This window comes from Canis lupus, chromosome X (genome assembly GCF_048164855.1).
Source record: "Canis lupus baileyi chromosome X, mCanLup2.hap1, whole genome shotgun sequence".
Lineage (NCBI taxonomy): Eukaryota > Metazoa > Chordata > Mammalia > Carnivora > Canidae > Canis > Canis lupus.
The window spans coordinates 32448541-32475532 of NC_132876.1; the positions used below are offsets into that span (position 1 = coordinate 32448541).

Genomic DNA, 26992 nt, shown 5'->3' on the forward strand with positions numbered 1-26992 from the left:
TGCTGCCTTCAGTAAGTTCTCTGTTAAAAATTCACTATTTGAAAAAAAAAATTCACTATTTGGTGTCTTCATTTGGATTTTTGAAGTTATCTAATGGACTCTATCTCAGTGTCCTTATTCTGGATTGCTTCAGGCAATGTCCTCCACAAAGAATGTTCTGGGAATTTCTGGGTTGGGAAAGGAAGAGTGGAAGATGTCCACTTATGGCTGTGGCAAACAGGATCATTAAGATGCCTCTGTTTGCCAATCATTTACATGAATTAGTATTCACAATATATAGCTCTTACAATTCAACAATCAAATGACAGCCCATTTGAAAATGGGCAAAGGATTTGAATAGACATTTCTCCAAAGATACATAAGTGACCAATCAGCATGTGAAAAGGTGCTCAACATGAGCCAGCAGGGAAAGGAAAAACCACAGTGAGATATCACTTCACACTCACCAGAATGGTTATGATCAAAAAGACAAAAATAATTATTGGTGAGGCTGTAAAGAAATCAGACCTCTCCCCCATATATATTCTGGTGGGGATGTAAAATGATAGAGATGCTTTGGAAAACATTCTTGGCAGTTCTTCAAAACGTCAAACAAAGTTACCACATAACTCAGCAATTCCACTCCTAAGTATGCAACAGAGAGAACTAACAACATATGCCCTCACAAAAACTTGTCCGCTGATGTTCACAGTAGCATTGATCATTATATCCAAAAAGTGGGAACAGCCCAAATGTCCATTAACTGATGAATAAACAAAATGTGGGGGCAGCCTGGGTGGATCAGCGGTTTAGCGCCACCTTCAGCTCAGGGCCTGATCCCGGAGCCCCAGGCTCGAGTCCCACATCGGGCTCCCTGCAAGGAGCCTGCTTCTCCCTCTGCCTGTGTCTCAACCTCTCTGTGTCTCATGAATAAATAAATAATAATAAAATCTTAAAAAAATAAGCAAAATGTGAGATAGCCATGAAAAAGAATGAAGTTCCTTTTTATTGATTCATTACTATTTTTTTACCCATTCACACTACAACATGGACAAACCTTGAAAACATTATGCTAAGAAGCCAGACACCAAATGGCACATTCTATATGATTTCATTCGAATGAAATGTCCAGAAGAGGCAACTCCATAGAGATGAAAAGTAGATTATTGATTGCCAGGGGCTGGGAAAAAGTGGGCAGTGACTGTTAACTATATGGGATTTCTTTTGGGGATGATGAAAATGTTCTGGAATTTTTTTTTGAAGATTTTATTTACTTATTCATGAAAGACACAAAGAGAGACACAGGCAGAGGGAGAAGCAGGCTCCATACAGGGAGCCCGACACCGGACTCGATCCCGGAACCCCGGGATCACACCCTGGGCTGAAGGCAGACACTCAACCGCTGAGCCACCAGGGCTGCCCAATGTTCTAGAATTAGATAGTGGTGATGGTCCCACAACTTTGTGAATATACTAAAAACCATGGCATTATACCCTTTTAAGGATGAACTTCATGTTATATGAATTCTACCTCAAGTTTAAAAATACCTCTACTTCATCAGGGACTCATCCAGAATACAGCCATTAAAATCAAAATCATATTTAGAGGCACACCTAAAACGTGTATTATGCCTATAACGTGTAAATGCAGTTCTTTGTTCTACCTGGTTTTATGTGTCTGCATATACGTACGTGTACAGAAATACACGTGAATAATTGAAGTAGTACTAAGGGCGTCCCAAGTAAAGCCGTCCCAGCTAACTCAGGCCAAAGCAAAGGAGGTTCTGAGAGGCTGAGGACCCCCCCGCGCATCCCGGCCTAATGGTACTGCCCGGAAGTCCACCGGACTCCTACTGACACGTGACCAGCGTTGCGGCTGGGAAAGGGCTCGACGCGTGTCTCTGCCGTCATTTCTGCGCGACCACAATTTTTTGGCCTTGAGTTTTTGTGCTTCTCCCCCGAACTATGCCTAAAGTAGTGTCCCGGTCGGTAGTGTGCTCCGACACCAGGGACCGGGAGGAGTATGACGACGGCGAGAAGCCCCTCCACGTCTACTACTGCTTGTGTGGCCAGATGGTCCTGGTGCTGGGTGAGTAGTCGGGAACCCGAGGGCGCCTGCAAGAAGCCAAACTTCGGGGTCTCCAGGGTGGATTTCCTCTGGCTGGGATCTGGGAGGCGCGTCTCTTTAAAGATTGGTGGGCTTTGCCGCTCCGCCGAAATCCTCGCTACACATCCCTGCCCCCACTCCGGGGCAGCTATTCTGTTTTTCTGTTTAACCTTGTGAATGTATCCAGACTTCCCTCAAAACTAAATTCCTTCTGCAGAAAAAATAAACTGTTTATTTTCCTTTCCTCCCATTCCGCCTTCAGAACCTTTGTAACTTTTCTGCTGGATGCTGAGATGCTGTCATAGCTCTTATCTTAAACGAGAATAAAACCCTCCCTTGATCCTACATCCTTGTCCAGCTGTTACCCCATTTCATTGCTTCTTTTATAGCAACATTTCTAAAAAGAGTTGCCTGTATTGGCTGTCTCTGCATCCTCACTTCTCATTCCCTGTTTACACTTCAGGCAGGCTTCCCTTCCCCACTCACCATCTAAACCATATTTGTCAAGGTCAGTAACGGAACCTGTTAGTAGTCTCAGTGGTCAATTATCAGTGCTCATTTTAGTCCTCTTCTCATTGTCATTTGATAGAGATGATGGTTCCAGCCTTCTTAAAACATTTTTTTTTTTCATTTGCTTCCAAGACTCCACTCTTGATTTTCCTCCTACTTTGATTTTGCCCCTGGTCACTATCTAGCTCCTTTTCTGACTCTGATTTTTAGGCATTGCAATGTTCTAGGGCTCAGTCCTCTCACCTCTTCGCAGTCCGTACTCCCTAACAAACTCCAGCATCCATGTCTTCACTTGGATGTCTAATGGGTCTCTTAAAGCGATCGTGTTCAAATCGACTTCATGATCTCCTAAGTCCAGTTCTCCACTGTTCCACCCTAGTGCAATCAGTGGTACCACTATTCACCAGGATCTCAGAATCAATCATGACTTCTCTTACCTTACACACATCCAATCCATCAACACATTTTGCCAGTACTTCCTTGAAAATCTATCCAGAATCTGACTACTACTTACCACTTCCATTTCTGCCACTCTACTCTAAGCCACCATTGTCCCTCACCTGGAATTGCCACAGTCTCTTACTCTCCATTCTTGTCCACTCTTTGTCTCTAGTGGTCTGTTTTCCACACCACAACCAGAATCCTGTTCCAAACTGGTGTCTTCCTGTAAAACCAAAGTCCATACCTAGACCCTGCATGATCAGATTCTCAGCTACCTCTCCGACTTCACCTCCTAACACTCTTCTGGCTCACTGCACTCCAGTTACAGTAGCCTTCTTGATTTTTCTTCATTGTGTCAAAATGTTCTACCCTGAGGGCCTTTGGGATTGGTATTTTTTCCTGCCTCGAACCTCTTCCCTTGGTGCTTCCTTATTTCATTCAGGTCCCTGCTGAAATGTCCTTTCCTTAGAAAGCTTTTCCCTGACTATCTAAAATGGCACCTTGTTACTCTTTGTTCTCTTACCCTGCCGGATTTTTCTTGGTAGCACTTATGACTCTCTGGGATTGCTGTCCATCCTCTTTAATATCCTGCTAATTTTTTTATTAGCACTTATCATTATCCAAGGTCATGTTATATAATTTTTGTTGTTAAATTTTCTGCCTCTTCCACTAGAATGTAAACTTCATCAGGGCAGGGACTTTGCTTTGCCCTTTGCTGAATCCCCAGCACCGTGTTTGAACTGCACCTGGTACACTGCACCTGGTATGGAGAATGCCCTCGCATCTTAGTTGTGTAAATGAGTTCTCTTTTGATTACGTAGAGTTGAACCTGAATTCTTGGTGTTTTTAGTAAGTGTGTGGCAAGGAAGCCTCAATACGCTCATTTCTATTTTTTAAAAAATCTCTTTTTAGAAATTTATTTATTTGACAGAGACTGAGAGAGCACAAGCGGCGGTGGGGGGTGGGGGAGCAGCAGGCAGAGGGAGAGGGAGAAGCTCAGCGGGGAGCCTGATGCCTGGGCTCAATCCCAGGACCCTGGGATCGTAACCTGAGCCGAAGGCAGATGTTTAGCCCACTGAGCCACCCAGGTGTCCGAATTCCCTCATTTCTATATTAGGAATACAAAATGTCTACTGTAGCAGGTCATTGTGAAGATTAATGAACATGCGAACTGCCTGGTGCTCTCTAACTCCCCCTCCTTCTCCTCTATTAATCTCGAATCACTGTGATCACTTCCCTGTAACCCTGTGGGTACTTAATTTGCATTATATCAATTTCCATCTGCTTTTTAAATGCTCCTCATTTATTTCCTGTATGTTTTTATTGTTTTCAGGTTGACACTCTTCGAGCTGGTTGAGGTCATTTGCATACCACATGTAGCACATCACTGACCCTCTCTCCTTTTCTAAGCACTTAACCACTTTTCCCAATGCTTTCCTCTTAGGGATTTCCGGATGCTTGATTGTCTGGTTCTCAGGCATTAGAACACAAACTAAGCATACCACAATCACAGAAACACTCATAGCAAACTCGCAGTGCTGGAAAGGATTTTTGAGATATTGTCACCTACTTATTATCCTTTAAGGGAAAAAAAAAAACAAAGGAAGTAATTTGCCAAGGATGGCAAGATGGTCACAGAGCTCCAGATCTTCTGACACCAAGTTATTTTCAGTTGGGGAATTGAATAATAGGCTTCAACAAGCACAGTAATTTTAGTAAAAAGTTACAATGCCGAGGGCCCCACTGAACACTTGCAACTGCCCCAGGGTATTTTTCAGTGGCTCTAGTGACCGAATCTTTCTCCATTTCTTCAGACTGTCAGTTAGAGAAATTGCCCATGAGGCCCCGGGATCGGTCCCGTGTGATTGATGCTGCCAAACATGCCCACAAGTTTTGTAACACAGAAGATGAGGAGACCATGTATCTTCGGAGGTAAGAGGTCGATGCCCTCTGTCTAGGATTTCCTTGATGTGTTTTGGTCAGGTTGTGCAGAATATAAGTACCCTACCTCGTGCTAACCAGGTCTTCCTTATGGGCCCAGCCCTTCGATGTTTGTGTTAGCTCTCTACCTTCTGTTAATGCAGCAGTACCTTTGCTGTGCTCTGTTAAAATGCTGTTGTGATGTGATTCTGTTGCTATTTGAGAGCTGTAATTTGGTGGGGTTTTTTCCCAAGTAGAATGAGTTTATTCAGCCTGTGATCTCTTGGAGCATGCCATGTGCCAGGTACTCAGCTAGAGACTGCCTCTGTGGAGATGAATAAGGTGCTGCCTTTACCATTAAAGAGCCCATGGCTTTGTGGGGGGGACCGGCCACCTGTTGTGATATGATAAAGTGCTGGTGTGGTGAGCAGAAAGCTACAGGAGAACAGGTGGGAGTGGGTCATTCTCCTGAGTGGTGGTCAGGAAAAGCACCAAAAGATGATGGCATTTGAGTTTGGCCTTGAACTAGGATCTCACTAAGGAGATGAAGGGGGCTGAGGAGCATCCCAGATGGAGGGAATATGGAAGCATTGAAAGGAGCATTTATGGTGTGCTTGGGAAATTTGAATGGTCCTTGGTGACTATAGCCTGGGTTACTTTATAGGAAGGGGTTCATGCATCCTGAGACGGGGACAGAGTGAAATGCCAAAGTAGATGAGTTTGGACCTTACCTGCCAGTGAGAGACATCTCTCTCTTTTAAGCAGGGGACTGACATGTCTAGATCTGTTTTAGATTTGGGAGTCCTTGGTTGAGATAAGGAATTGAAACCTGGAAAGGCCTAACATTATGTGGAGCATGGAGCAAGAAGAGAGTGGACTGAAGATATAGTCCTGGGAAACTTTGGCATTTAAAAAGCAGAGTACTTGGAACCTGGCCATGTGGGAAACAGGAAGAGAGAGTATCAGGAAGTGCGTATTTCTGGGGAGAGTGGTCATCAACAGGTGCCTGATGCCACAGAGAAGTCGGTTGTAGGGAATTAAAAAGTCCATACATTCCCTCATGTACATTTCATTTCCTGAGCTCCTTCTCTGTGCCAGGTACTGTCCTAGAAGCCTACGATGTGCCAGTGGATTCGTTTGGTAGGGCCCCTGTAACAAAGTACCACAAACTAGGTGGCTTAAAACAACAGAAATCGTCTCACGTTTCTGGAGGCTAGAAGTCTGAAATGAAGGTGTTGTCAGGCCCATGGTCTCTCTGAAGATTTTAGGGGAGGATCCTTCCTTGACCCTTCCTAGTTCTGGTGGTTGCCAGCAGTCCTTGGCATTTCTTGGCTTTTGTAGATGCAACATTAAGGTCTCTGTATCATCACTTGGCCTTCTCCCTGTTTCTGTTTTTCTTCTTTTCTTTTTATAGGGACACCACTCACAGTGGATTAAGGGCACATTCTGCCTATCTACATGACCTCATCATAACTAATTATATCTGCAACGACCCTCTTTCCAAATAAGGTCACATTCTGAGGTTCCTGGAAGGACATGGCTTTAAGGGATACCATCCAACCCAGTACAACCAGTAAACAAGCAAAGAACCCTGCCTGTATGGAGCTTGTATTCTACTATTGAGCTGGGAAAAGCGACAGGCTGACATGGTACTATGTTAAGAAACCAAACTCTTGTCAACCCATACTAAAGAAAAGAATCAGAAGTACCGCTAGGTGACATTCAATAGCAAATCAGGCCTTGAGCACCATTTTGACAACTGGGCTTCTAGAATTGTGCAGCAGAAGAGAAAGTTGGTTATATACAAGATACAACTTTAGGCTGATAATACAACCAGATCATAAAATTTGATGAAATCTACAAAGGAATATCCTTTGGGATACATGGGGAAACCCTTCATTATGATACATAGGAAGTTTACAAGTAAGATGTTCAATCTAAAACCTGTTGTCTTGTGTTTTTTCTCCCTTCATTAACCCTTACTTAGTTTTCTGATTTTGAAAATTGCGCACTGTCTTTAAGATCACTAAGATATTATGTATTTAATATGTATATCATAATTACATATAGCAATGTGTAACAGTATTAGTATATATTGAATGGATGTATATTATTCACTTAATACAGAAACTGATCTAAGGGCACCTCGGTGGCTTAGTTGGTTGAGCATCTGCCTTCAGCTCTGGTCATGATCTCATGGTCCTCGGATTGAGCCCTGCATCAGGATCCCTGCTCAGGGGGGAGTCTGCTTCTCTGTCCCTCCCCCTGCTTCTGCATGCACACATACTCTCTCTTAAATAAATAAATAAATAAAATGTTTAAAAAAATACAGAAACTGATCTAACAACACAGCCAGGCCACAGGTCCCTGTGGCACTGAAAGGTAGGTGCCCTCACCTCTAAGCCAGAAAACGGAGTGGCCTTAAGCTGAAGTAGGAACCCTGGAATCCAACCAACTTGGTCCTAGAAGTGAGCCAGCTTTGGGACTGAGCCTTAGGTATTGCCCAGGCTTGTGGCCTCTGGCCAAGTGACTCTGTTGGGCCAGAGAGTTTTTTTTTTTTAAAGACTTATTTATTTATTCATGAGAGACACAGAGAGAGGCAGAGACATAAGCAGAGGGAGAAGCAGGCTCCCCACAGGGAGCCTGATGCGGGACTCGATCCCAGGACCCCGGGATCACAACCTGAGCCAATGGCAGATGCTCAACCACTGAGCCACCCAGGTGCCCCTGGCCGGAGAGTTCTTAGAGTTTACCAACAAGGCAGGGTTAGCTTCCCCTTTAGTTGACATAGTTCCTGCTCTAATCATGAGCAGTCTTTCCAGTGGCCCACTCTAGTGCATTCCCCTGCAGGCCAGGGTGGAATTTCAGCCTGCTCTTCCTCTTTAGCCTGCTGTATTTGAGAGCACTGGTTGCTAAACATGAAGCAGTCTGCCCGCCATATGCCCTGGAGCCAAGGGACGCCTGGGTGGCTTAGTCAGTTGAATGCCCGACTCTTGATCTTGGCGCAGGTCTTGGTCTCAGGGTCATGAGTTCGAGCTCCACGTTGGGCTCCATGCGTGGAACCTACTTAAAAAAAAAAAAAAAGAGTACGTATGCCCTGGAACCTATCACTGTCCACCTCCAAGTCTTCCATTCTGAAGTTCCTCTCTTCTTTTTTTTAAAGTTCCTCTCTTTTGACACTCTTGTTCCCCCAGCCCTCTTTCCCATCCACCAGTCCCATGGTTGTAAACCCAGTGCTTTTCTGTCTGTATCTCTGTATCATGCCTCCTTTGATGCTCTCCTTCCTTGATTTCTGTGAAGCTGCTCTTGAGATTCTCCCAATGTTTTGGCTTTCTCAGTCTTCTGGATTCTGTGAGCCCATTAAATGTTGGTATTTCCCAGGGCTTTGACCTTGATTTTATCCCCTCTCTCTTTATACTCTCCTTGGACGTTCTCATGATCTTTCATGGCATCAGTTACACTTATATGCTGATGACTCATAAAATCTAGATCTGCCTACATTTCTCTCCCATACCCAGAACTGTAGATCTGTTTCCTCTGCCTCTTCACCTGATGTTCTATCTCAGATCCAACATGACTAAGGCCAAGCTCATCATTTCTCTAATATGGGAAATACTGCAGTTTAGCTGACCTGGTACCACTGTGACACTCTTCTTTTATACCCACCTATATACTGGTGTCTGCAAAGTTAGGATATATATTCCAGCGCCCCCCCCCAAAAAAAACCCTTAAGATTCTGAATGTGACTTCACTTTTGCCAAGTAAAAGGGATAGAAGTCAAAGTTGTTAGGTAGGGCTTCTGAGGAAAGGCCTTTTTACTCTTCTATTCTTATTCCTTCCTGCTTTTTGGGAAAATGGACATAATTGGAACACCAGCAGCCATCCTGGAACTAGGAAGGAAAGGCCACAAGAATTGCAGAGCTTTCTCTATCACTGTCATTATTAGGTCCCAGTCACTGCCATAAACCACAATTTTTTTTTTTTTTTTTTTTTTTTTTAAGAAACAGAGTGTGTCCCAAGGAGGCACCATGCCCATCATGGAGCCCATGTAGGGCTTGATCTCACAACCCTGAGCGCTCCCCCTTCTGGATGTCTTTTATAGGAGAACAAACCATTGTGTTGAAGCCACTGCAGACAGGTCTCTAACTATCAGCCAAACATAGTTCCTTCCTTCTCCTCCTTTTTTTTTTTTTTAAAAAAAAGATTTATTTGTTCATTCATGATAGACTTAGAAAGAGAGAGAGAGAGAAAGAGAAAGAAAGAGGCAGAGGGAGAAGCAGGCTCCATGCAGGGAACCCAATGTGGGACTCGATCCCGGGACTCCAGGATCGCGCCCCGGGCCAAAGGCAGGCGCCAAACCACTGAGCCACCCAGGGATCCCCCTTCCTTCTCCTCCTGTGATGACACCTCCATTCGTGCAGTGGCCCAAGCTGGAATCTGCAAACCAGTCCTCCTTTTGTCTGGTCCATCCCCAACCCCACCATCCCATGCACACATCCAGTCGCTCACCATGTCCTGTTGACTCTACCTTCTAATCTCTCTTGTGGTTACCTCCTTCTGTTTAGCCCTGCTGCAATGCCATCATTCCAGTACCTACCATCGCTTGCTTGGGCTGTTGAAGTGGCCTCTTACCTGGTCTTTTTGCCTCTCATTTTATTCTCCTCCAGTATGTTGTCTACTGCCTGAGTAGTCTCAAATGCACGTTACATCGGTCTCCTACTGCATATCTTTTAGTGACTCTTCATCACCTACAGCAGTGCTTTCAAACATCTTTAGACAATGAATCCTTTCTTCAAATGAAGTGCTTGTCCAGAAGTATACATAAGCGGAAAGCTGCTGTGTTTGGGGAAGAGTCGAGCCCAACCATTTAAGGACTCCTCCCCTTCCCCTATCCAGTTTCATTTAGGAGTTATGGTGGAGTACATTATTAGAAATAATGGTTAGCAGGGTAAAATGAAAGTCTGAAGGCTCTCTATGATTTCACCTTGGCCTGCCTGTTCATCCTCATCTCCTGGTACTTCTTGATTTTTTTTTCTTTTTATTTTTTAAGTAAGCTCTACGCTCAAAGTGGGGCTTAAAGTCATGACCCTGAGATCAAGAGTCGTTTGCTCTACCAAATGAGCCAGCCAGGTGCCCCTTGATGTGTTTTTTTTTTTTAAAAAACAACAACATTTATCACTTCATATGGTATCCGTGGGTCAGCAATTCAACAGCAGTTTAGCTGGGCGGTTCCTGTCTCTTCATGAGGCTTGATTAAAAGGTCAACCATGGGTATGGTCATTTTGAAGTCTTGATTAGGGCTGGGGGTTCCACCTCCAAGGTGAAACTTACATGGTTGGCAGCTGAGTGCTAACCTCAGTTCTTCACCACAATGATCTTCCATAGGGCCACTTGAATATCCTTGTGTAGTGGCAGCTAGCCTCCCATAGCATGAGTAATCCAAGAGAGAGCAAGGTGGAAGCCATGATATATTTTGTGACTAAGACTCAGAAGTCATGCACCATCATTTCTGCAGTGTCCTATTGGTATTACAGGTCAGCTCTGTTCGTTTTGGAAGGGGACTATGCAGGGTATCAGTACCAGGGTGCAGGGAATATTGGGGGCCATCTTAGAGACTGCCACAACCAGGAGAATGTTTTGTTTTGGGCCTTCTCTCCCTCACATATTCCTAGAGATTAAGGGTAGGAAAGAAAACCAAGGTCATTTAGTGCAGAGATCTAGCTCATATTAATTACTTCCTTATATCAGTTAAATATCAAGTCTCACTTATATTAGCATCTTGGTATCAAGGTGAACTTTATTTAAAGATTTTATTTATTAGAGACAGAGACACAGAGAGAGAGAGACAGACAGGCAGAGGGAGAAGCAGGCTCCATGCAGGGAGCCCAACGTGGGACTTGATCCTGGGTCTCCAGGATCACGCCCTGGGCTGAAGGTGGCACTAAACTGCTAAGCCACCGGGGCTGCCCAAGATGAACTTTTTGAGAGCAAGAATCCTGCCTTATACTTTCAAAACCCTTCATATATCTTGTTTGATTCTTGGCACATAGTTTGAATAGATACATTTTTGTAAACTTGACAAAATCCCATTTGGAATTGGTATTTGAAAATTAACTCAGTGAGAATTATATAGTCCCCTATATTTGAAATCCTGTGTTTTAAAAGCTCAAGCTTATGAGATTGGCTGACTTCAGGATTCTAGAAGTCTGTTGTATAGTGAATCTCTCTCTTCAGGCTGAGGTTGAATTTAGAGTCCCAGTAGGAACCAGAAGTTACACAGAACCATAAATCGTGCTAGGGCCCTAGTTGCATGATGTTAGTGAGTCACTGCACATTTGACATAAGCGATACTTGTAAGTGGAGGGGCGGAATGTTAAAGATAGTGGAGAGCACAGACTTTGGAGTTCTATTCCAAGCAGCACTACTTTGTGACCTTGAGCAAGTCACTTAACCTTTACGGGTCCCAGTTTCTTTATCCCTCAGCTGGGAAAATAATACCCATGTGTTGTCAAAGAGCAGGTAGGAGTCTCTGCAGTAGTAGAAGGACCATAAATAGTTACAATGACTTTGGAAAGTCCTTTGGCATTATTGTGTAGCTAAAGATGCACACAATCTATTCCTCAGCAATTCTACTCTTCATATACACCTTTGTGAAATGACTCTCAACCCTGGGTGTGTTAGTACCATCTGGGGTAGTTTTTTAAAAGTCCTAATGTCTCAGCTCCACCCTCAGAGATGTAGTATTTTTAGTTGAGGGTAAGTCATATATCATAAAACTTACCATTTTAAAGTGTACAATTCAGTGGTTTTAGTATATTCACAAGGTTGTGCAACTATCATCACCAATTCCAGAGCATTTTCATCACTGCCCTAAAACAGACCTTGTACCTATTAATATTCACTCCCCCATTTCCTCTTCACCCAGTCCCTGGCAACCATTAATCTGTGTGTTTGCCTATTCTAGACACTTGACTAAAAAGGAACCATAAATGTTGTAGCTTTTTGTGTCTAGTATCTTTAACTTAGCATGTTTTCAGGGTTCATCCATGATATACAATGACTCAGTACTTTATTCTTTTTTGTGGCTGAATGACATTCCATTGTATGAACATATCACATGTTTATTCATTCATCAGTTGATGGGCACTGGACTGTTCCCTTTTTTAAATTTTTAGATTTTTTTTTTTTTTTTTTTACCATTATGGGTAATGTTGCTGTAAGCGTGTACAGAATTTTGTGGGAACATGTTTTTGGTTCTCATGGGTGTATACTTATGAATTACTGGGTCATATGGTAACTCTATGTTTAACCTTTTTAAAAATATTTTATTTATTCACAAGAGAGAGAGAAAGAGAAAGAGAAAGAAAGAAGGGCAGAGACACAGAGGGAGGAGCAGGCTCCATGCAGGGAACCCAACGTGGGATTTGATCCCAGGTCTCGAGGATCACGCCCTGGACTGAAGGCAGCGCTAAACCGCTGAGCCACTAGGGCTGCCCTATGTTTAACCTTTTGAAGAACTTGTATAATATTTTCAAAAGTGATTGCATTCTCATCAGTAATGTATGAGGGTTCCAATTGCTCTACATTCTCACCAATAATTGTTATCTATCTTTTTGATGATAGCTATCTTAGTGTGAAGCTAGGGTACCACAATGAAGTAGTATCTCATTGTGATTTTCTTTTAAAGATTTTATTTATTTATTCATGAGAGACACACAGAGAGAGACAGAGGCAGAGGGAGAAGCAGGCTCCACGCAAGGAACCCAACATGGGACTCGATCCCAGGTCTCCAGGATAAGGCCCTGGGCTAAAGGTGGCACTAAACTGCTGAGCCCTCATTGTGGTTTTGATTTGTATTTTCCTGCTGGCTAATGATGTTAAGCATCTTCTTTTTTTTTTTTTTTGAGCATCTTCTCATGTACCTTTTGGCCATTTGTATATCTTCCTTAGAAACATGTCTATTTAAATTCTTTGCCCATTTTTTAATTGGCATATTTGTTCTTTTAATTGTTGAGTTGTAGGAATTCTTTACATATTATGGATTCAAACCTGGTATCAGATATATGATTTGCAAATATTTTCTTCCATTCTGTGGAATCCCTTTTCATCGTATTTTGCTAATATTCTTAGAAGCATAAAAGTCTTTATTTATTTTTAAAGATTTATTTATTTATTCATTCATTCATTCATTCATTCATTCATTCATTCATGATAGACACAGAGAGAGAGAGAGGCAGAGACACAGGAGGAGGGAGAAGCAGGCTCCATGCCGGGAGCCCGACGTGGGACTCGATCCTGGGACTCCAGGATTGCGCCCTGGGCCAAAGGCAGGCACCAAACCACTGACCCACCCAGGGATCCCCGCATAAAAGCCCTTAATTTAATCAAGTCCCATTTATTATTTTTTTGTCTTTGCTTGTGCTTTAGGAGTGTTATCTAAGAAACCATTGCCTAATTCAAAGTCTTGAGGGTATGTGCCTACATTTTCTTGTAGGGGTTTTATAGGGTTTTTTAAAAAGATTTTATTTATTTATTCATTAGAGACAGAGAGAGGCAGAGACACAAGCAGAGAGAGAAGCAGGCTCCTCACAGGGAGCCCGATGTGGGACTCGATCACGCCCTAAGCCAAAGGCAGATGCTCAACCTCCTGAGCCACCCAGGTGTCCCAGGTTTTATATTTTTAATTCTTAGTTTAAGTCTTTCATCCATTTTGAGTTAAACTTTTTTTTTTTAAAGATTTTATTTTTTTATTCATGAGAGACACAGAGAGAGGCAGAGACATAGGCAGAAGGAGAAGCAGGCTCCATGCAGGGAGCCTGATGTGGGACTCGATCCCAGGACTCCAGGATCACACCCTGGGCCGAAGGCAGGCACTAAACCACTGAGCCACTCAGGGATCCCCTAGTTAAACTTTTTTTGAGTTAATTTCTTTAGATGATGTGAAGTAAGGATCTAATAAATTCATCTTTGTACATGTGGATATCCAATTTTTCCAGTACCATTTATTGAAAGCCTGTCCTTTCTCCTTTGAATAGTCTTGGTACCCTTGTTAAAAATAAATTAACCATATATGTATGGATTTATTGTAGACTCTCAGTTCCATTCTATTGCTCTATCTTTATGTCAGTACCACCCTGTCTTGATTACTGTGGCTTTTGTGGTTTTGAAATCAGCAAATGTGAGTCCTCAAACTTTGTACTTTTTCAAGATTGTTTTGGCTATTCTGGATTCCCTGCAATTACATGAGAAGTTTAGGATCAGGTTGTCAGTTTCTGAAAAAAAAAATACAGCTTGAATTTGTAGTGAAACTATAGATTCATTTAGGGAGTATAGCTATCTTAATAATGTTAAATCTTCAATCCACGGACATGAGATATCATTCCATTTACTTGGGTGTTCTTTAATTTCTTTCAGCAATGTTTTATAGTGCACAAATCTTGCACTTATTTTGTTAAATTTTTCCTAAGTATTTTATTCTTTTTGATGTTATTGTAACTGGAATTATTTTCTTAACTTTATTTTTTATTTTTTATTTTTTTTTATTTTTTTATTTTTTTAAAGATTTTATTTATTTATTCATGGGAGACACAGAGAGAGAGAGAGGCAGAAACACAGGCAGAAGGAGGAGCAGGCTCCCTGCAGGGAGCCCGACGTGGGACTCGATCCCGGGACCCCGGGGTCACACCCTGAGCTGAAGGCGGCGCCAAACCGCTGAGCCACCCGGGCTGCCCAACTTTATTTTTTATTCATTTTTAGTATATAGTACTACCATTAATTTTTATATATATTGATTTTGTAACCTGCAACCTTGCTAAACTTGTTTATTAGTGCTAATTGTATGTATGTTTGTGTGTTCTGTAGGGTTTCTTTTTTTCTTTTATTATTATTATTTTTTAGATTTATTTATTTATTTATTCACGAGAGACACACACACACACACAGAGGCAGAGACACAGGCAGAGGGAGAAGCAGGCTCCATGCAGGGAGCCTGATGTGGGACTTGATCCCGGGACTCCAGGATCACGCCCTGGGCCGAAGGCAGACGCTAAACTGCTGAGCCACCACCTAAGGATCCCCAACCTTTGTCTGATTTTCCTATCAAAATAATACTGGCTTTCTACAATGAGCTGGGAAGTGTTTCCTCCTCTTTTGAAAAGTTTGTGAAGCGTTGATATTAATTCTTTTAGTAGATTTCACCAGTGAAGCCACTTGTCCTGGGCTTTCCTTTGTGCAGTTTTTTGATTACTAATTAAATCTCTTTACATGGGATAGTCTGTTCAGATTTTCTGTTCCTTTTCCAGTGACTTTTGGTAGTTTGGGTTATTCTATTCCAGGAGTTTGTCCATTTCATCTAGCTTACCTAATTTGTTGCCGTACTGTCATTCGTAGTATAATCTTACACATCTTTTTGTCTGTCAGACCAGTAATACTCTCTTGATTTTTTAAAGTCCTAATAACATTAGACTATTTGTAACTCCCTAAATATGCTGTGATATTTTGGCTTTGCACATAGTAGTCCCACTGCTTGAAATATTAGTTTCTATCAGGACTGTTGGCTTTCTTTCTTTCTCTCTTTTTTTTTAAGATTTTATCCATTTGAGAGAGAGCACACACACAAGCAGGGGAAAGGGGTAGAGGGAGAGGGAGAAGTAGGCTCCCCGGTGAGCAGGGAGCCAGATGCTTGATCCCAGGACCCTGGGATCATGACCTAAGCTGAAGGCAGATGCTGAACTGACTGAGCCACCCACTGCCCAGGACTGTTGACTTTCAGTCACCTCCTCATGAAGCCTTCCATGACTGCTTCACATAGGCTTGGTGCTTCCACCTCTGTGTTCCCATTACACAGTATACATTTTTCTATTTAAGAACTTACCTCCAGGGATGCCTGGGTGGCTCAGTGGTTGAGCATCTGCCTTTGACTCAGGTCATGATCCCGGGGTCCTGGGACTGAGTCCCACATCGGACTCCCTGCATGGAGCCTGCTTCTCCCTCTGCCTGTGTCTCTGCCTCTCTCTCTGTATCTCTCATGAATAGTCTTTATTTATTTATTTTTTATTTTTAAAAATTTTTTTATAAATAAAGTCTTCTAAAAAAAAAGAACTTAACCTCCATTTAATTTTCCTCACTAAACTGAATTCTTTAAACCAATGTTTATTGCATGTCTGTTTTCTTTCTAGTACTTTGCTCTGGGGATAGAGTAGTTAGACAGGCATGATCTCTGCTAATCTCTGATCCCATGGACCTTACAGTCCAATGGGATAACAGAAAAATAAAGTAATTATGATTATGGGAAGTCCTGTGAGTGAAACAAAGGGCTCATACAGAGAATCTCATGAAAACCTCTTTGAAAAGTTGGTCAGAGAAGGTCTCTATGACTAGGTGGTATTCGAACTGAGACCCCAAAAATGAGAATCGGAAAGAAGTGAGAAGAGCATTCCAGGAAGAGAGAAAAGAGTATATGTGAAAGGTCAGAGGTAGGAAACCACTTGTTTGTTCAAAGAACAGAAGCCTGGTGTGGCTTGTTCATAGGAAGGTAAAGAGGGCATCTGTGAGATAAAACGGGGAAGGGGGACCAGTTACATGCTCAGTTGGTGCCTGGTAGGCCATGGTAAGGAGTCTGGATTTTATTCTAGGTGTCTTAGGAAGCCACTCTTGCATATGTTTAAAGAATGGTTTGGAGTGAAAACAGTAGTGGAGGCAGATTCTAGAATAGCAGTTAAAGTTTGTATGTTAGCTATGAATTTAGAATAGGGAAGGCCTAAATGAATATCACACACATGCTCGCATGCACTTACTATTGATTTGACTGCACAAAATTCTAAAATTTCCACATGGTGGGGGCTAGTCAAAGACAAATGTCAAACTGAGGAAGAAATATTTGTATGGCCCGTCAATATTTGAAAGTCTCCTTAATTAAAGTAAAAAGGCAACTCAAAATGCGAAAGATAGAAACTGACAGTTCACCCCCAAAAAGAAAACACAAATGCCTATAAAACATGAAAAGATGCCTAACTTCACTTCTTAAAATAAGAAATGCAAATATGAGAGCATAGTTTTCACGTGCCAGATTGGCAGTCATGCATTTTAATAACATACTGTGTTGGTGAGACTGGAGAAAAACAGGAACTCTCACATTGGTGGTGGGAATGTAAATCGGTTCAGCTTCCCTAGAGAGTCATTTGGCAGTATTTATCAGAATTTAAAGTGGATACACTTCTAGGAATTTATCCAACAGGTAAAAAGACATTTCAGTTCATCCACACAAAGGAATACAATGCAGCCCTTATGAAGAATGAGGCACCTCCTGTGTCAATTGGTAAGGAAGAGTTGCATAAATATTTTCTAACCAGGACACATTTTTAAGTAAATAAAGAAGTAGAGAACAATAAGTCAATCGGAGGAGGACAAACATATGGTCTCATTCATTTGGGGAATATAAAAAATAGTGAAAGGGAATAAAGGGGAAAGGAGAAAAAATGAGTGGGAAATATATCAGAAAGGGAGACAGAACATGAGAGACTCCTAACTCTGGGAAACGAACTAGGGGTGGTGGAAGGGGAGGTGGGCGTGGGGTGGGGGTGACTGGGTGACGGGCACTGAGGGGGGCACTTGATGGGATGAGCACTGGGTGTTTTTCTATATGTTGGCAAGTTGAACACCAATAAAAAATAAATTTATAAAAAAAATAAAGCTTAAAAAAAGTAGAGAACAATATAAGGTATGCAACATTTGTCTAAAAAGGAAAAGAAATAAAGTATATTTTCTTTATATATCAATAAGGATTCTTTGCTTGTATCATCAACTGTCTCTGGGAGGAACAGAAGAAACCAGAAATAATATTTGCCTCCAGGGAAGAGAGGCACCCACCCCTGGGTGGGTGAAGGGTGGGTGGGGAGGGTATTTACTTTTCTTTGTACTCTTTTTTTATGTACTATGTATAGATTTTATTTTTTAAAATTTTTAAAAGATTTTATTTATTCATGAGAGGCACAGAGAGAGAGGCAGAGACCTAGACAGAGGGAGAAACAGGCTCCATGCAGGGAGCCCAATGTGGGACTTGATCCTGGGACCCCAGGATCACACCCTGGACCAAAGGCAGACGCCTAACTGCTGAGCCACCCAGGTGTCCCTATACATTTTACCTATTAAAAAATTGAAACAAATAAGGGGAGGGGAAGTGAGACCAGTCTGGAAGCTGTGACAGTCGTCCAAGGAAGAACTACTGGTGGCCTGGGCGATAATAGTGGCTGGAAGTGAAGCAAAGCAGACAGGTTTGAGATCTTTTTGGAGATAAAAATCCACAGGATTTGCTGATGGACTGGGTGTGGGAAATGAGGGAAAGAGAATAATCAAAGATGAGTCCAGGTTTCTGTTAAGCATCTGGGTGGGTGGAAGAGTTGCTTACTGAAGGCAGCCTTAAGGGCTCTTAAGCTTGCCGGCCTCAGCTTGAATTCAACCTATTCTGACCTGGGACAAATCATGTGATTGGTTTGTACTTAGGGAGCCTTCATCTATAAAATGGGAGTGGTAATAGGACTACCTCACAGGGTTGATATAGGACTTAACTGACTTGATATATATATACTTGGGCACAGCTTCTGGCACATAGTAAAAGCTCTATACGTGGTTGCTAGTATTATTATTGTTGTTATTCTTATCACCATGACCCTGCCCGCTGCTATGACTATAGCTCCTGCTCCTCCCCTCCTGTGTCAGGATGATGCTTGACCCATATTAGGGGCTCAGGAAATGCGTGGGAGGCAGGAATGTTTTAAAATTAATAACAGGTTTAACTAACTAACTGGTTGATCTAGGAAATGCAAACTTTTGAAAGGCCCTTTTAGCATATGAAGAAATGAGGTAGTGAGGATAGGTAGGTTATGAGATTTGTTCATATCTGTTTTTTTTATTCCATTTTCTGTACAGGCCTGAAGGGATTGAACGACAGTACAGGAAGAAGTGTGCAAAGTAAGTGTTTAACAGCGTGGTGGTTTCCAAGCATAAGAAAGTAGAGACAGTAATGTGTTTGGAAAAGAATTATGTGGATACAATCCTCTGTTGTATCTTTATCCTTATAATCTCAACTGCCTTTGAACTTCAACTTCACAAATAGCAATATGCTCCTTGGACAGACTAGTCAAAATCACATCTCTGACCAGCTGGTCACAGAATTTTTTTTTAACATAGTGTCATTTTTAAAATGGAGATATAATTTATATATAAAATTTGCCCTTCTTTTTTTAAAGATTTTATTTATTTATTTATTCATAAGAGACACAAGGGGAGAGAGAGAGAGAGAGAGAGAGAGGCAGAGACATAGGTAGAGGGAGAAGCAGGCTCTGTGCAGGGAGCCCGATGCAGGACTTGACCCCGGGTCCCCAGGATCACGCCCTGGGCCAAAGGCAGGTGCTCAACCACTGAGCCACCCAGGCGAGCCACCCTTCTTTTTTTTTTTTTTCTTAAATAATCTCTATGCCCAGTGTAGGGCTTGAACTCACAACCCCAAGACCCAGTGTCATATGCTATACCGACGGAGTCAGCCAGGTGCCCCCAAAATTTGCCCTTCTTAAGCATACAATCTGATAAGTTTTGACAGAAGTATGCAGTCCTGTAACACTACCACTGCCACCACCTGTCCTACAGGACGTTTCCAGTCCCCTATATGCCCTTTGCTTGCAGTCAGTCCCCTTCTTTCCCCCTCTCTGGCAGCCACTGATCTGCCTTCTACAACTATGATTTTGCCTTTTCTAAGAATGTTTCCTGAATTCTGCAACATGTGTTCTATTACATACAATATGTATCTTTTACATTGCTGTTTTTCACTCAGCATAATGCTTCTGGGTTTCATCCAAGTTGTTATATTTTTAAAAAAGATTTTATTTATTTGAGAGAGAGAATGCACGGTAGGGAGGAGGAGAGAAGGAGAGAAGCAGATTCTCTGCTGAGCAAGGAGCCTGAGCTAGGCTCCGTCCTAGGACCCTGAGATCATGGCCTGAGCTGAAGGCAGATGCTTAACTACTTGAGCCACTGAGGCGCCCCCAAGTTGTTATGTTTATTAATAGTTTGTTCTTCTTTATAGCTGAGTAGTATTCTATGGTGCCAGTTTCACTTTTCACCCATAGAAGAGCATTTGAGTTGTTAACGGTTTGGACTATTCTAAATAAAGCTGCTATGAACATTCCAGTTTAAATCTTGGTGGGGATATGCATTTTCTCTTGGGGTGGAATTGCTGGGTCATATGGTGAATGGAACATAGTGTAATGTAATCCAGATTTATTTATAAAGCCTATTATAGGACCACAGACCCAAGAACTTTAGAGACTCTTCTTTAAAGCTATATATACATTTTGGCTTTAGGCTATTAATAGTGAGAATACTAAAACCACAGTAAGTTTAATCTTGTTGATGGAACGATAGTTACATCTTGGCTTACAGAAGGCTCAGGCTAGGAGAATCAAGGCCTGGAAATGGCTAAGAAGGCCTTTTAGTTCCCAGCCACACTAGAGAAACTTATTACTTAGTTTTATGTCTTTTTTTTAAAAGATTTTGTTTATTAAGTAATGTCTGCACCCAACATGGGGCTCGAGCCCACAACTCTAAGATCAAGAGTCACTCCACCCACTGAACCATCCAGGCACCTCACCCCCCCCCCTCCATTTTATCATGTCTAATGAGTCTACCTCATGTACCTGACAAAGTATAATAAAACTGACCAACCAAAGAAAGTATGACGGTAACAATTACTCCACAGATTAGTTTGCTGACCACTGCAGTGGGGCCTTTACACTCCCTCTTGACACTAAAAACCCAAACAAAACTAGACAAAACCTTTACACCAGTTACTTCTTGGAAGAATGGCAGCAGTTTTTTTTCCCTAAAGATATATCTACTTATTAGAGCAAGAGAGAGGAGCCCAAGCAGACTCCTTGTTGAGTGTGGAGCCTGACATGGAGCCCGATCCCATGACCCTGAGATCATAACCTGAGCCAAGGATTGGATGTACCACCCAGGCACTCCAGCAGTTTTTTAAATATATATTTTTAGAAGCTTATATTATTTTAAAATATTTTTAAGTAATCTCTCCACCCAACATGGGGCTCGAACTCACAACCCCACAATCCAGAGTCACATGCTGTCCCAACCAGACCATCCAGGTGCCCCAGAATGGCAGCAGTTTTAACTTGAAAGCAATCAGTAGCAGGAACTAGCATTTCCCAAGCTTGTCTAATGATAAGAATCACTTGAGATGCTGAGGAAAATGACGGATTCCCAGGCCTCAGCTCCCAGATTTGCTGAATCAGGATCTTCTGAGGGAGGGACCTGAGAATCTGAGCAGCAATTTTAACAAATTCTTACTTGTTAAAGTGATTCCTCAGTGATTCTTATGAAGTAGATTCACTTTGTGAATCCATGTTTTGGAGATTTGTATTCTGAACTTCCTAGAGATTCACACTCTGCTCTTTGCAGGTGTGGACTGCCACTCTTCTATCAGTCCCAGCCGAAGAATGCCCCCGTGACCTTCATTGTGGATGGAGCAGTGGTCAAGTTTGGCCAGGGTTTTGGCAAAACGAATATCTATACTCAGAAACAAGAGCCTCCTAAGAAGGTAATTATTGAAGGAGACTGGTTAATATAGCCACAAATCTACAGATTGCCCTACATTTTTAAATAAGATTATAATGAGAAAGTGCCCTTTATGGATGAATTCTTAATTAAGAGAATGACATTTTTATGTGTAAGCAGATGTTCAGTGTAACATCCATTATGTGTTCTTTTCTCTTTCTTATAGCTGTCTCATGAGTAACATTAGAAATTGTATGGTTTTGATTCACATTGGTTTTCTTTGAAATGTCTTGTTTTTTTCAGTGTGGACAGTTAAGACGAAAGAATCAGGCTCATTTTTAAGTATACTCTTAAAAGCCTTGATGGCAAATGTTAAAAAATATAATCCAAATAGGAAAAAAAAAACCCCATTGGCCTTTTTAGATAGACCAGTCTGTCCCAGAGAGGTGTGTCACCACCCCCAACCTCCTCCCACTGTAGTCAGGCATGTGCATGTGTGTTGCCATGCACACACTACATGCATGCACGTGTGCACGGCTCACAGAGCCTCTTGCAGAGAGTGAGACTGATTCTTCCTCCTGTGACTCCAGGTGATGATGACCAAACGGACGAAAGACATGGGCAAGTTCAGCTCCGTCACGGTGTCTACCATTGATGAGGAAGAAGAGGAAATTGAGGCTGTGAGTGCTTCTGTTCTCAAGGAAGCTGGGTTGGGGGGAGGACCTGGAAGGGAAGGGGATTCTAAAGCCAGCCCATTCAAGTGGCAAAATAATTAGAAACTTTGCTCATAGGCCTCACTCAGCTGGGAAGAGACTAGAGGACACCGGGCCAGGTCCTGTTTCCCTAGATCTCAAGGACATCTGTAAAATGCCAACCAGGGAGTTGGACTAGTATTTTCATACTGTGTTCTGAGATGCTTTCAGAGGGCAAATCTCTCATCCCTCTTCAGTTTGAAACCTATCGGACTCAGCAGTTTCAGGTCCCTTCCAGTCCAGCTTGAGTGGTTTACGAGGCTCTCCTCAGCAGTGGTAGCAATTACCTTTATGGTACTTAAGTATAATGAGGTTTACAGAGAGATGTTATCTGTTCTTTTTCAAATGCTTTTGGCTGAAACCTGAGCTCTCTTGGATTATTGAAAAGCTGAAGAGTTTAAAGGGAACAGAGTCCATTTCAGTAAAAATTTTGAGACCCGAGTAGTATAAATGGCTACTTGCCGTCTCTGTTACTCATCAGTACTGTCAGCTCAGGGGTGCTTCTTTCCCCCCCCCAGAGAGAAGTTGCCGACTCGTATGCACAGAATGCCAAGGTGATTGAAAAACAGCTGGAGCGCAAAGGCATGAGCAAAAGGCGGCTGCAAGAGCTGGTGAGTGGCGTGGGGGCAGCATGGATGTCTTAGCCTGAAAGGCCCTCCAACAGCCAGGCAAATCCTGGAGGAAGTCTATCGGGGGTTACTGGTGTAGTTGGCTGCCACCTGGACTCCAAATGTTGGTGTACCCCGCTCTAGTGAGCACAGGGTTCAGGCCCTAAGTTACAATACTCGTTAGCTAGCCCTGACCAGAATGATACTTTAATCTGCTGCCTGTGGTCCAAGGTCAGGAGTTCAAGATCGGGCTTCATGACACTCTTCCGATGTGAGGGCATACAGTAGTGCTACATTGGCATTACCAGGACAGGGCCTTCATTGCTGTTTAAAGCCCAGGTACCACCCCAAGTTTCTGTGCCGTTCACAGGCTCAGCATAGAGCATGCACACTTATGTTTGATGGTGCCTGCAAGTTGTGTTTTCTTGATGATGATGTGCTTATAGTATTTCTTTAAAATCAGACATCACTGCATTGGTGCCTTAAGGGTGGACCAGTTCATTCTAGAATGACTGTGGAGGATTTTTTGGTGACAGTGGTGGTGGGTCTTGGGAGCTACATTACCTTGCCATGGTGGTCTAGAGCAGCGCTTATCAGATTTTCTGAGATGAAGGACCAGGGCTTTCCTCTTTTTAAAAATTTTCAATCTGTCAAGAATAGATCTGTCATTTATAAAGTGCAGTAAAAAGGAATTTGCCTCAATTACTCCAATTATTTTATTTTATTATTGCTCTGTCAAATTACTATAGAAGTTTCTAAGTGCTGACTCTCAATTTTACATATCTTGCATGAGCCAGTAACAAACAGTTCAGGGACTGTACAACCTGAAGTAACACTGTTCTAGAACCGTGTTTCTCTTCCTGTTCATCCAGGAATGGGATACTGGTATACCACAATACTGATTTCCTCAGCCCGTTGAGGGACCTGGGGTATGTAGGGGCCCCACACTGATCACCTTTGACCACAGCCTTTCGTACTTACTCCATCTCCCCATGCATACCCCATCATTTTCGGTGTGGACTATTATATCAGGTTGGAAAGCAGTTGCTAGAGATTCATAATGATTTGACAACCACCGTTCCAAGTTTCTGTACTAAATGCACCCAAAGGATAGTGTTTGGGCAGTTAGAATAAGGAAGGAAAGTAAGAATTTTGTGTCACCTACCGGGGCATATATTTGTCTTCCTTTCCAGGCTGAACTAGAAGCCAAGAAAGCAAAAATGAAGGGGACCTTGATTGACAACCAGTTCAAGTGAATCAGGACCTTTCTCTCAACCCCAACCGGTGGCAAGCATTTAGATAAGGAGGAAAAAGAACTTTGTCTCGACTCCATGGACTGGTGCCCACCTTTTTGCCCCAGCAGAAGGCTTTACATTGCTTCCCATTGATTCCTCCTACCTTCGGTGAGGTCTTTGAGTCTATCTGACCTGCTTTCTAGAGATGGGTTTTCTAAATCTTTCTGTATATAGGTCTTCTGTACTATTTTTTATCTGTTTCATGCAAACTTCTTCAGCTATGTAGAAACTCTATGAATACATCAGTGCTGGAGTGTCTCTAGTTTCTAAAGTAGCCATTCTCCTTCCTTCTTCACAGTTAATATAATGTTTAAAGATGTTTTAAAAAAGCATTATGATGTGCCACAGAGAAAAGTATCATGGATTATATTTAAAGTTGCAGCAATTCTGATTCTTTTAAGTGACTCTATTATTAGACTGGCAGGAATTGGCTATGGTTTGAATCTCTCTGCTGTCAGAAAAAAATCTACAAAAAGCCAGAATCTACATAAAGCTTCCTTCACTTCATGTTCAGAGAAACTTCCCTGGTAACAAATTACAGAAATGATCCCTGAAAGCATAGCCTTGCTTCCTCTATTTCAAGTGTTAAAGCAATAGGTGACTTACTCCTTATCAGACTTCGTACTTAAGGAACAGCCCAATTGGAATGAGGGGTGGGGGAGAGCAGCTCAGATCGTAAATGAAAACGGGGTCTCAGTAAGCCACCGAAGTAAGTACCATCTCAGTGAGCAGCTCAGAAGAGTACTGCTTCCGTACATGGGTATAGGAGAGAGACAGTAAGAACCGATACTGAGAGTATCTACTGGCTGTCTGGTATTTCACATTTGCTATTTGTAGAGGAGTGTTGTATATTTAAATATTTAGAGATGCCTGGGTGGCTCAGTCGGATAAGCATCTGCCTTTAGCTCAGGTCATGATCCTGAGGAGTGAGCCCCAAGTTGGGCTCTCTGCTCAGCAGGGAGCCTGCTTCTACCTCTTCCTTGGCCCCGCCCCACCGCTCATGTTCTCTCTCTCTCAAATAAATACAATCTTTTAAAAATAAAAAATTTAACATCATGCTGTTTCAGAGACAGCAATATGTAGTGTTACATACATGTTTTTATCTGTTCACTTTATTGCAAGCTACTGCAGCTGGAAGAGGATTTTAACCTCCTTGTATTCTCCACAATGGGTTGCACTTAGCAGTCGCCCAGGACCTATATGTGAGGTGCTGTTGGGAAATAATTGGGCATTTTTCTTTGTTTTTTTTTTCCTCATTTAGCGTAGGGGAGTAGATGTGAGCTAGCGAGAACTGGGAGAAAGAAGGGCGGCAGGGATCCTGGGAAATCCTGGGTGGGGCTGTGTTACCATCTTCCCAAGTTATTCCCCTGCATCCAGTGAGGTCTTTGCAACCGAGTCTTCCTCTCCATCTCATTTCCTATCCTCATTCTGAAAGATACTTTGACATTATATGGAGAGCCAACCATAATCTCCTTACAATTCCTTAACCTCACCCCTAAACAGTGACCTTTACCTTCACACCACTTTAGTCACAAACTCCTGTGACTACAGCCTGGCTGCCATGCCCAGAGTCTCTGAAATCCAAAATTCTAGAAATCCAGAATTCTATTTTGTCATCACAACCTCCTAACATTGCTATTATCATGCTCATAGTTCACTAAACCTGTTTTGTTTGTTTTTAGATTTGAAGGGTGATAATTTTATTAGTACTTATAATAAAAAATAGTAGTAGTTTACTGATGATAATAATACTTTCTAGTGGGTATTTACTATGTGTCACATGCTATGGAAAGTGCTTTATGGGTATTATCTTAAACAAGATGACAGTACTATGAGACAGATATAACTGTTCTCATTTTCATTTTATAAATGAGTATCTGAGGCTCTAAGAGTGTAAATTTCACAAGATCCCATAGCCAGGAAGTGATCAAGCCAGAAATCTGACTATAGAACTAGGCTAAATTGCTACTCTTATGGGATTTTTTTTAAAGATTTTATTTATTTATTCATCAGAGACACAGAGAGAGAGAGAGAGGCAGAGACACGGGCAGAGGGAGAAGCAGGCCCCATGCAGGGAGCCCAACGTGGGACTCGAGCCTGGGTCTCCAGGATCACACCCTGGGCTGAAGGCGGCACTAAACTACTGAGCCACCCGGGCTGCCGTCTTACGGGATTTTTTTTTTAAATCTATTATTGAGAGTGGATAGCAATTTCATTTTGAGAAACCAAGTAAAATGCGATATAAAGACACATAGAGGTCTCCTTGTAGCAATTGTGTCGTTACCCTTCCACATATTTTCTGAACTATTTGTCCTTAGCTACTGACCCTAAACCCATTTTGACATCTGGTTCAGATTACGCATTTTGTTTCATCTTTAAGACTGTAAATCAGTGTGTCATTAGCACCAAATAAAGATGTGCTCCTCAATGTTTTCTTTCATATTGAAATACTTACTAAAATGATATGACATGGTTTCTCTAGTCTCTATTTTCTTATAGGATATTAGCAGCAAATAGTCTCTATTTTCTTATAGGATATTAGCAGCAAATACAGTGTTTTAATGTTACTATAAAGAACCATATTGAAATTTTGGAGAGTCTTAGCCTGCTTTCTTTTGTGTTTGTTTTTGCAGATTGTCAAACTGTAATGAAAGAGTAAAATGTAAAAATTTTCCACTGTAATAATGGTGACATTTGAAAGTGTAATTCTACTGCATAAGAGGAATTGAAAAGCTTTTTAAAAACTAGCTTGTCTCCACCACTTTGTAATCCTTATCACTTGTGGACCACCTCCTTTTCTCAAGGAAAAAGCTTCCTT

At 42.1% G+C, this 26992-nt stretch overlaps 1 protein-coding gene across 1 annotated transcript; it reads left to right on the top strand.

Moving 5' to 3' along the window:
* Positions 1–1834: 1834 nt before the first annotated feature.
* STEEP1 (STING1 ER exit protein 1) lies at positions 1835–26430 on the top strand. The gene is made up of 7 exons (XM_072817318.1): positions 1835–2067; positions 4851–4968; positions 18883–18924; positions 21424–21562; positions 22110–22199; positions 22790–22882; positions 24073–26430. The coding sequence occupies exons 1-7, from the start codon at positions 1944–1946 to the stop codon at positions 24133–24135; spliced, it is 669 nt and encodes a 222-aa protein (XP_072673419.1). The 5' UTR covers positions 1835–1943; the 3' UTR covers positions 24136–26430.
* The last annotated feature ends 562 nt before the right edge of the window (positions 26431–26992 follow it).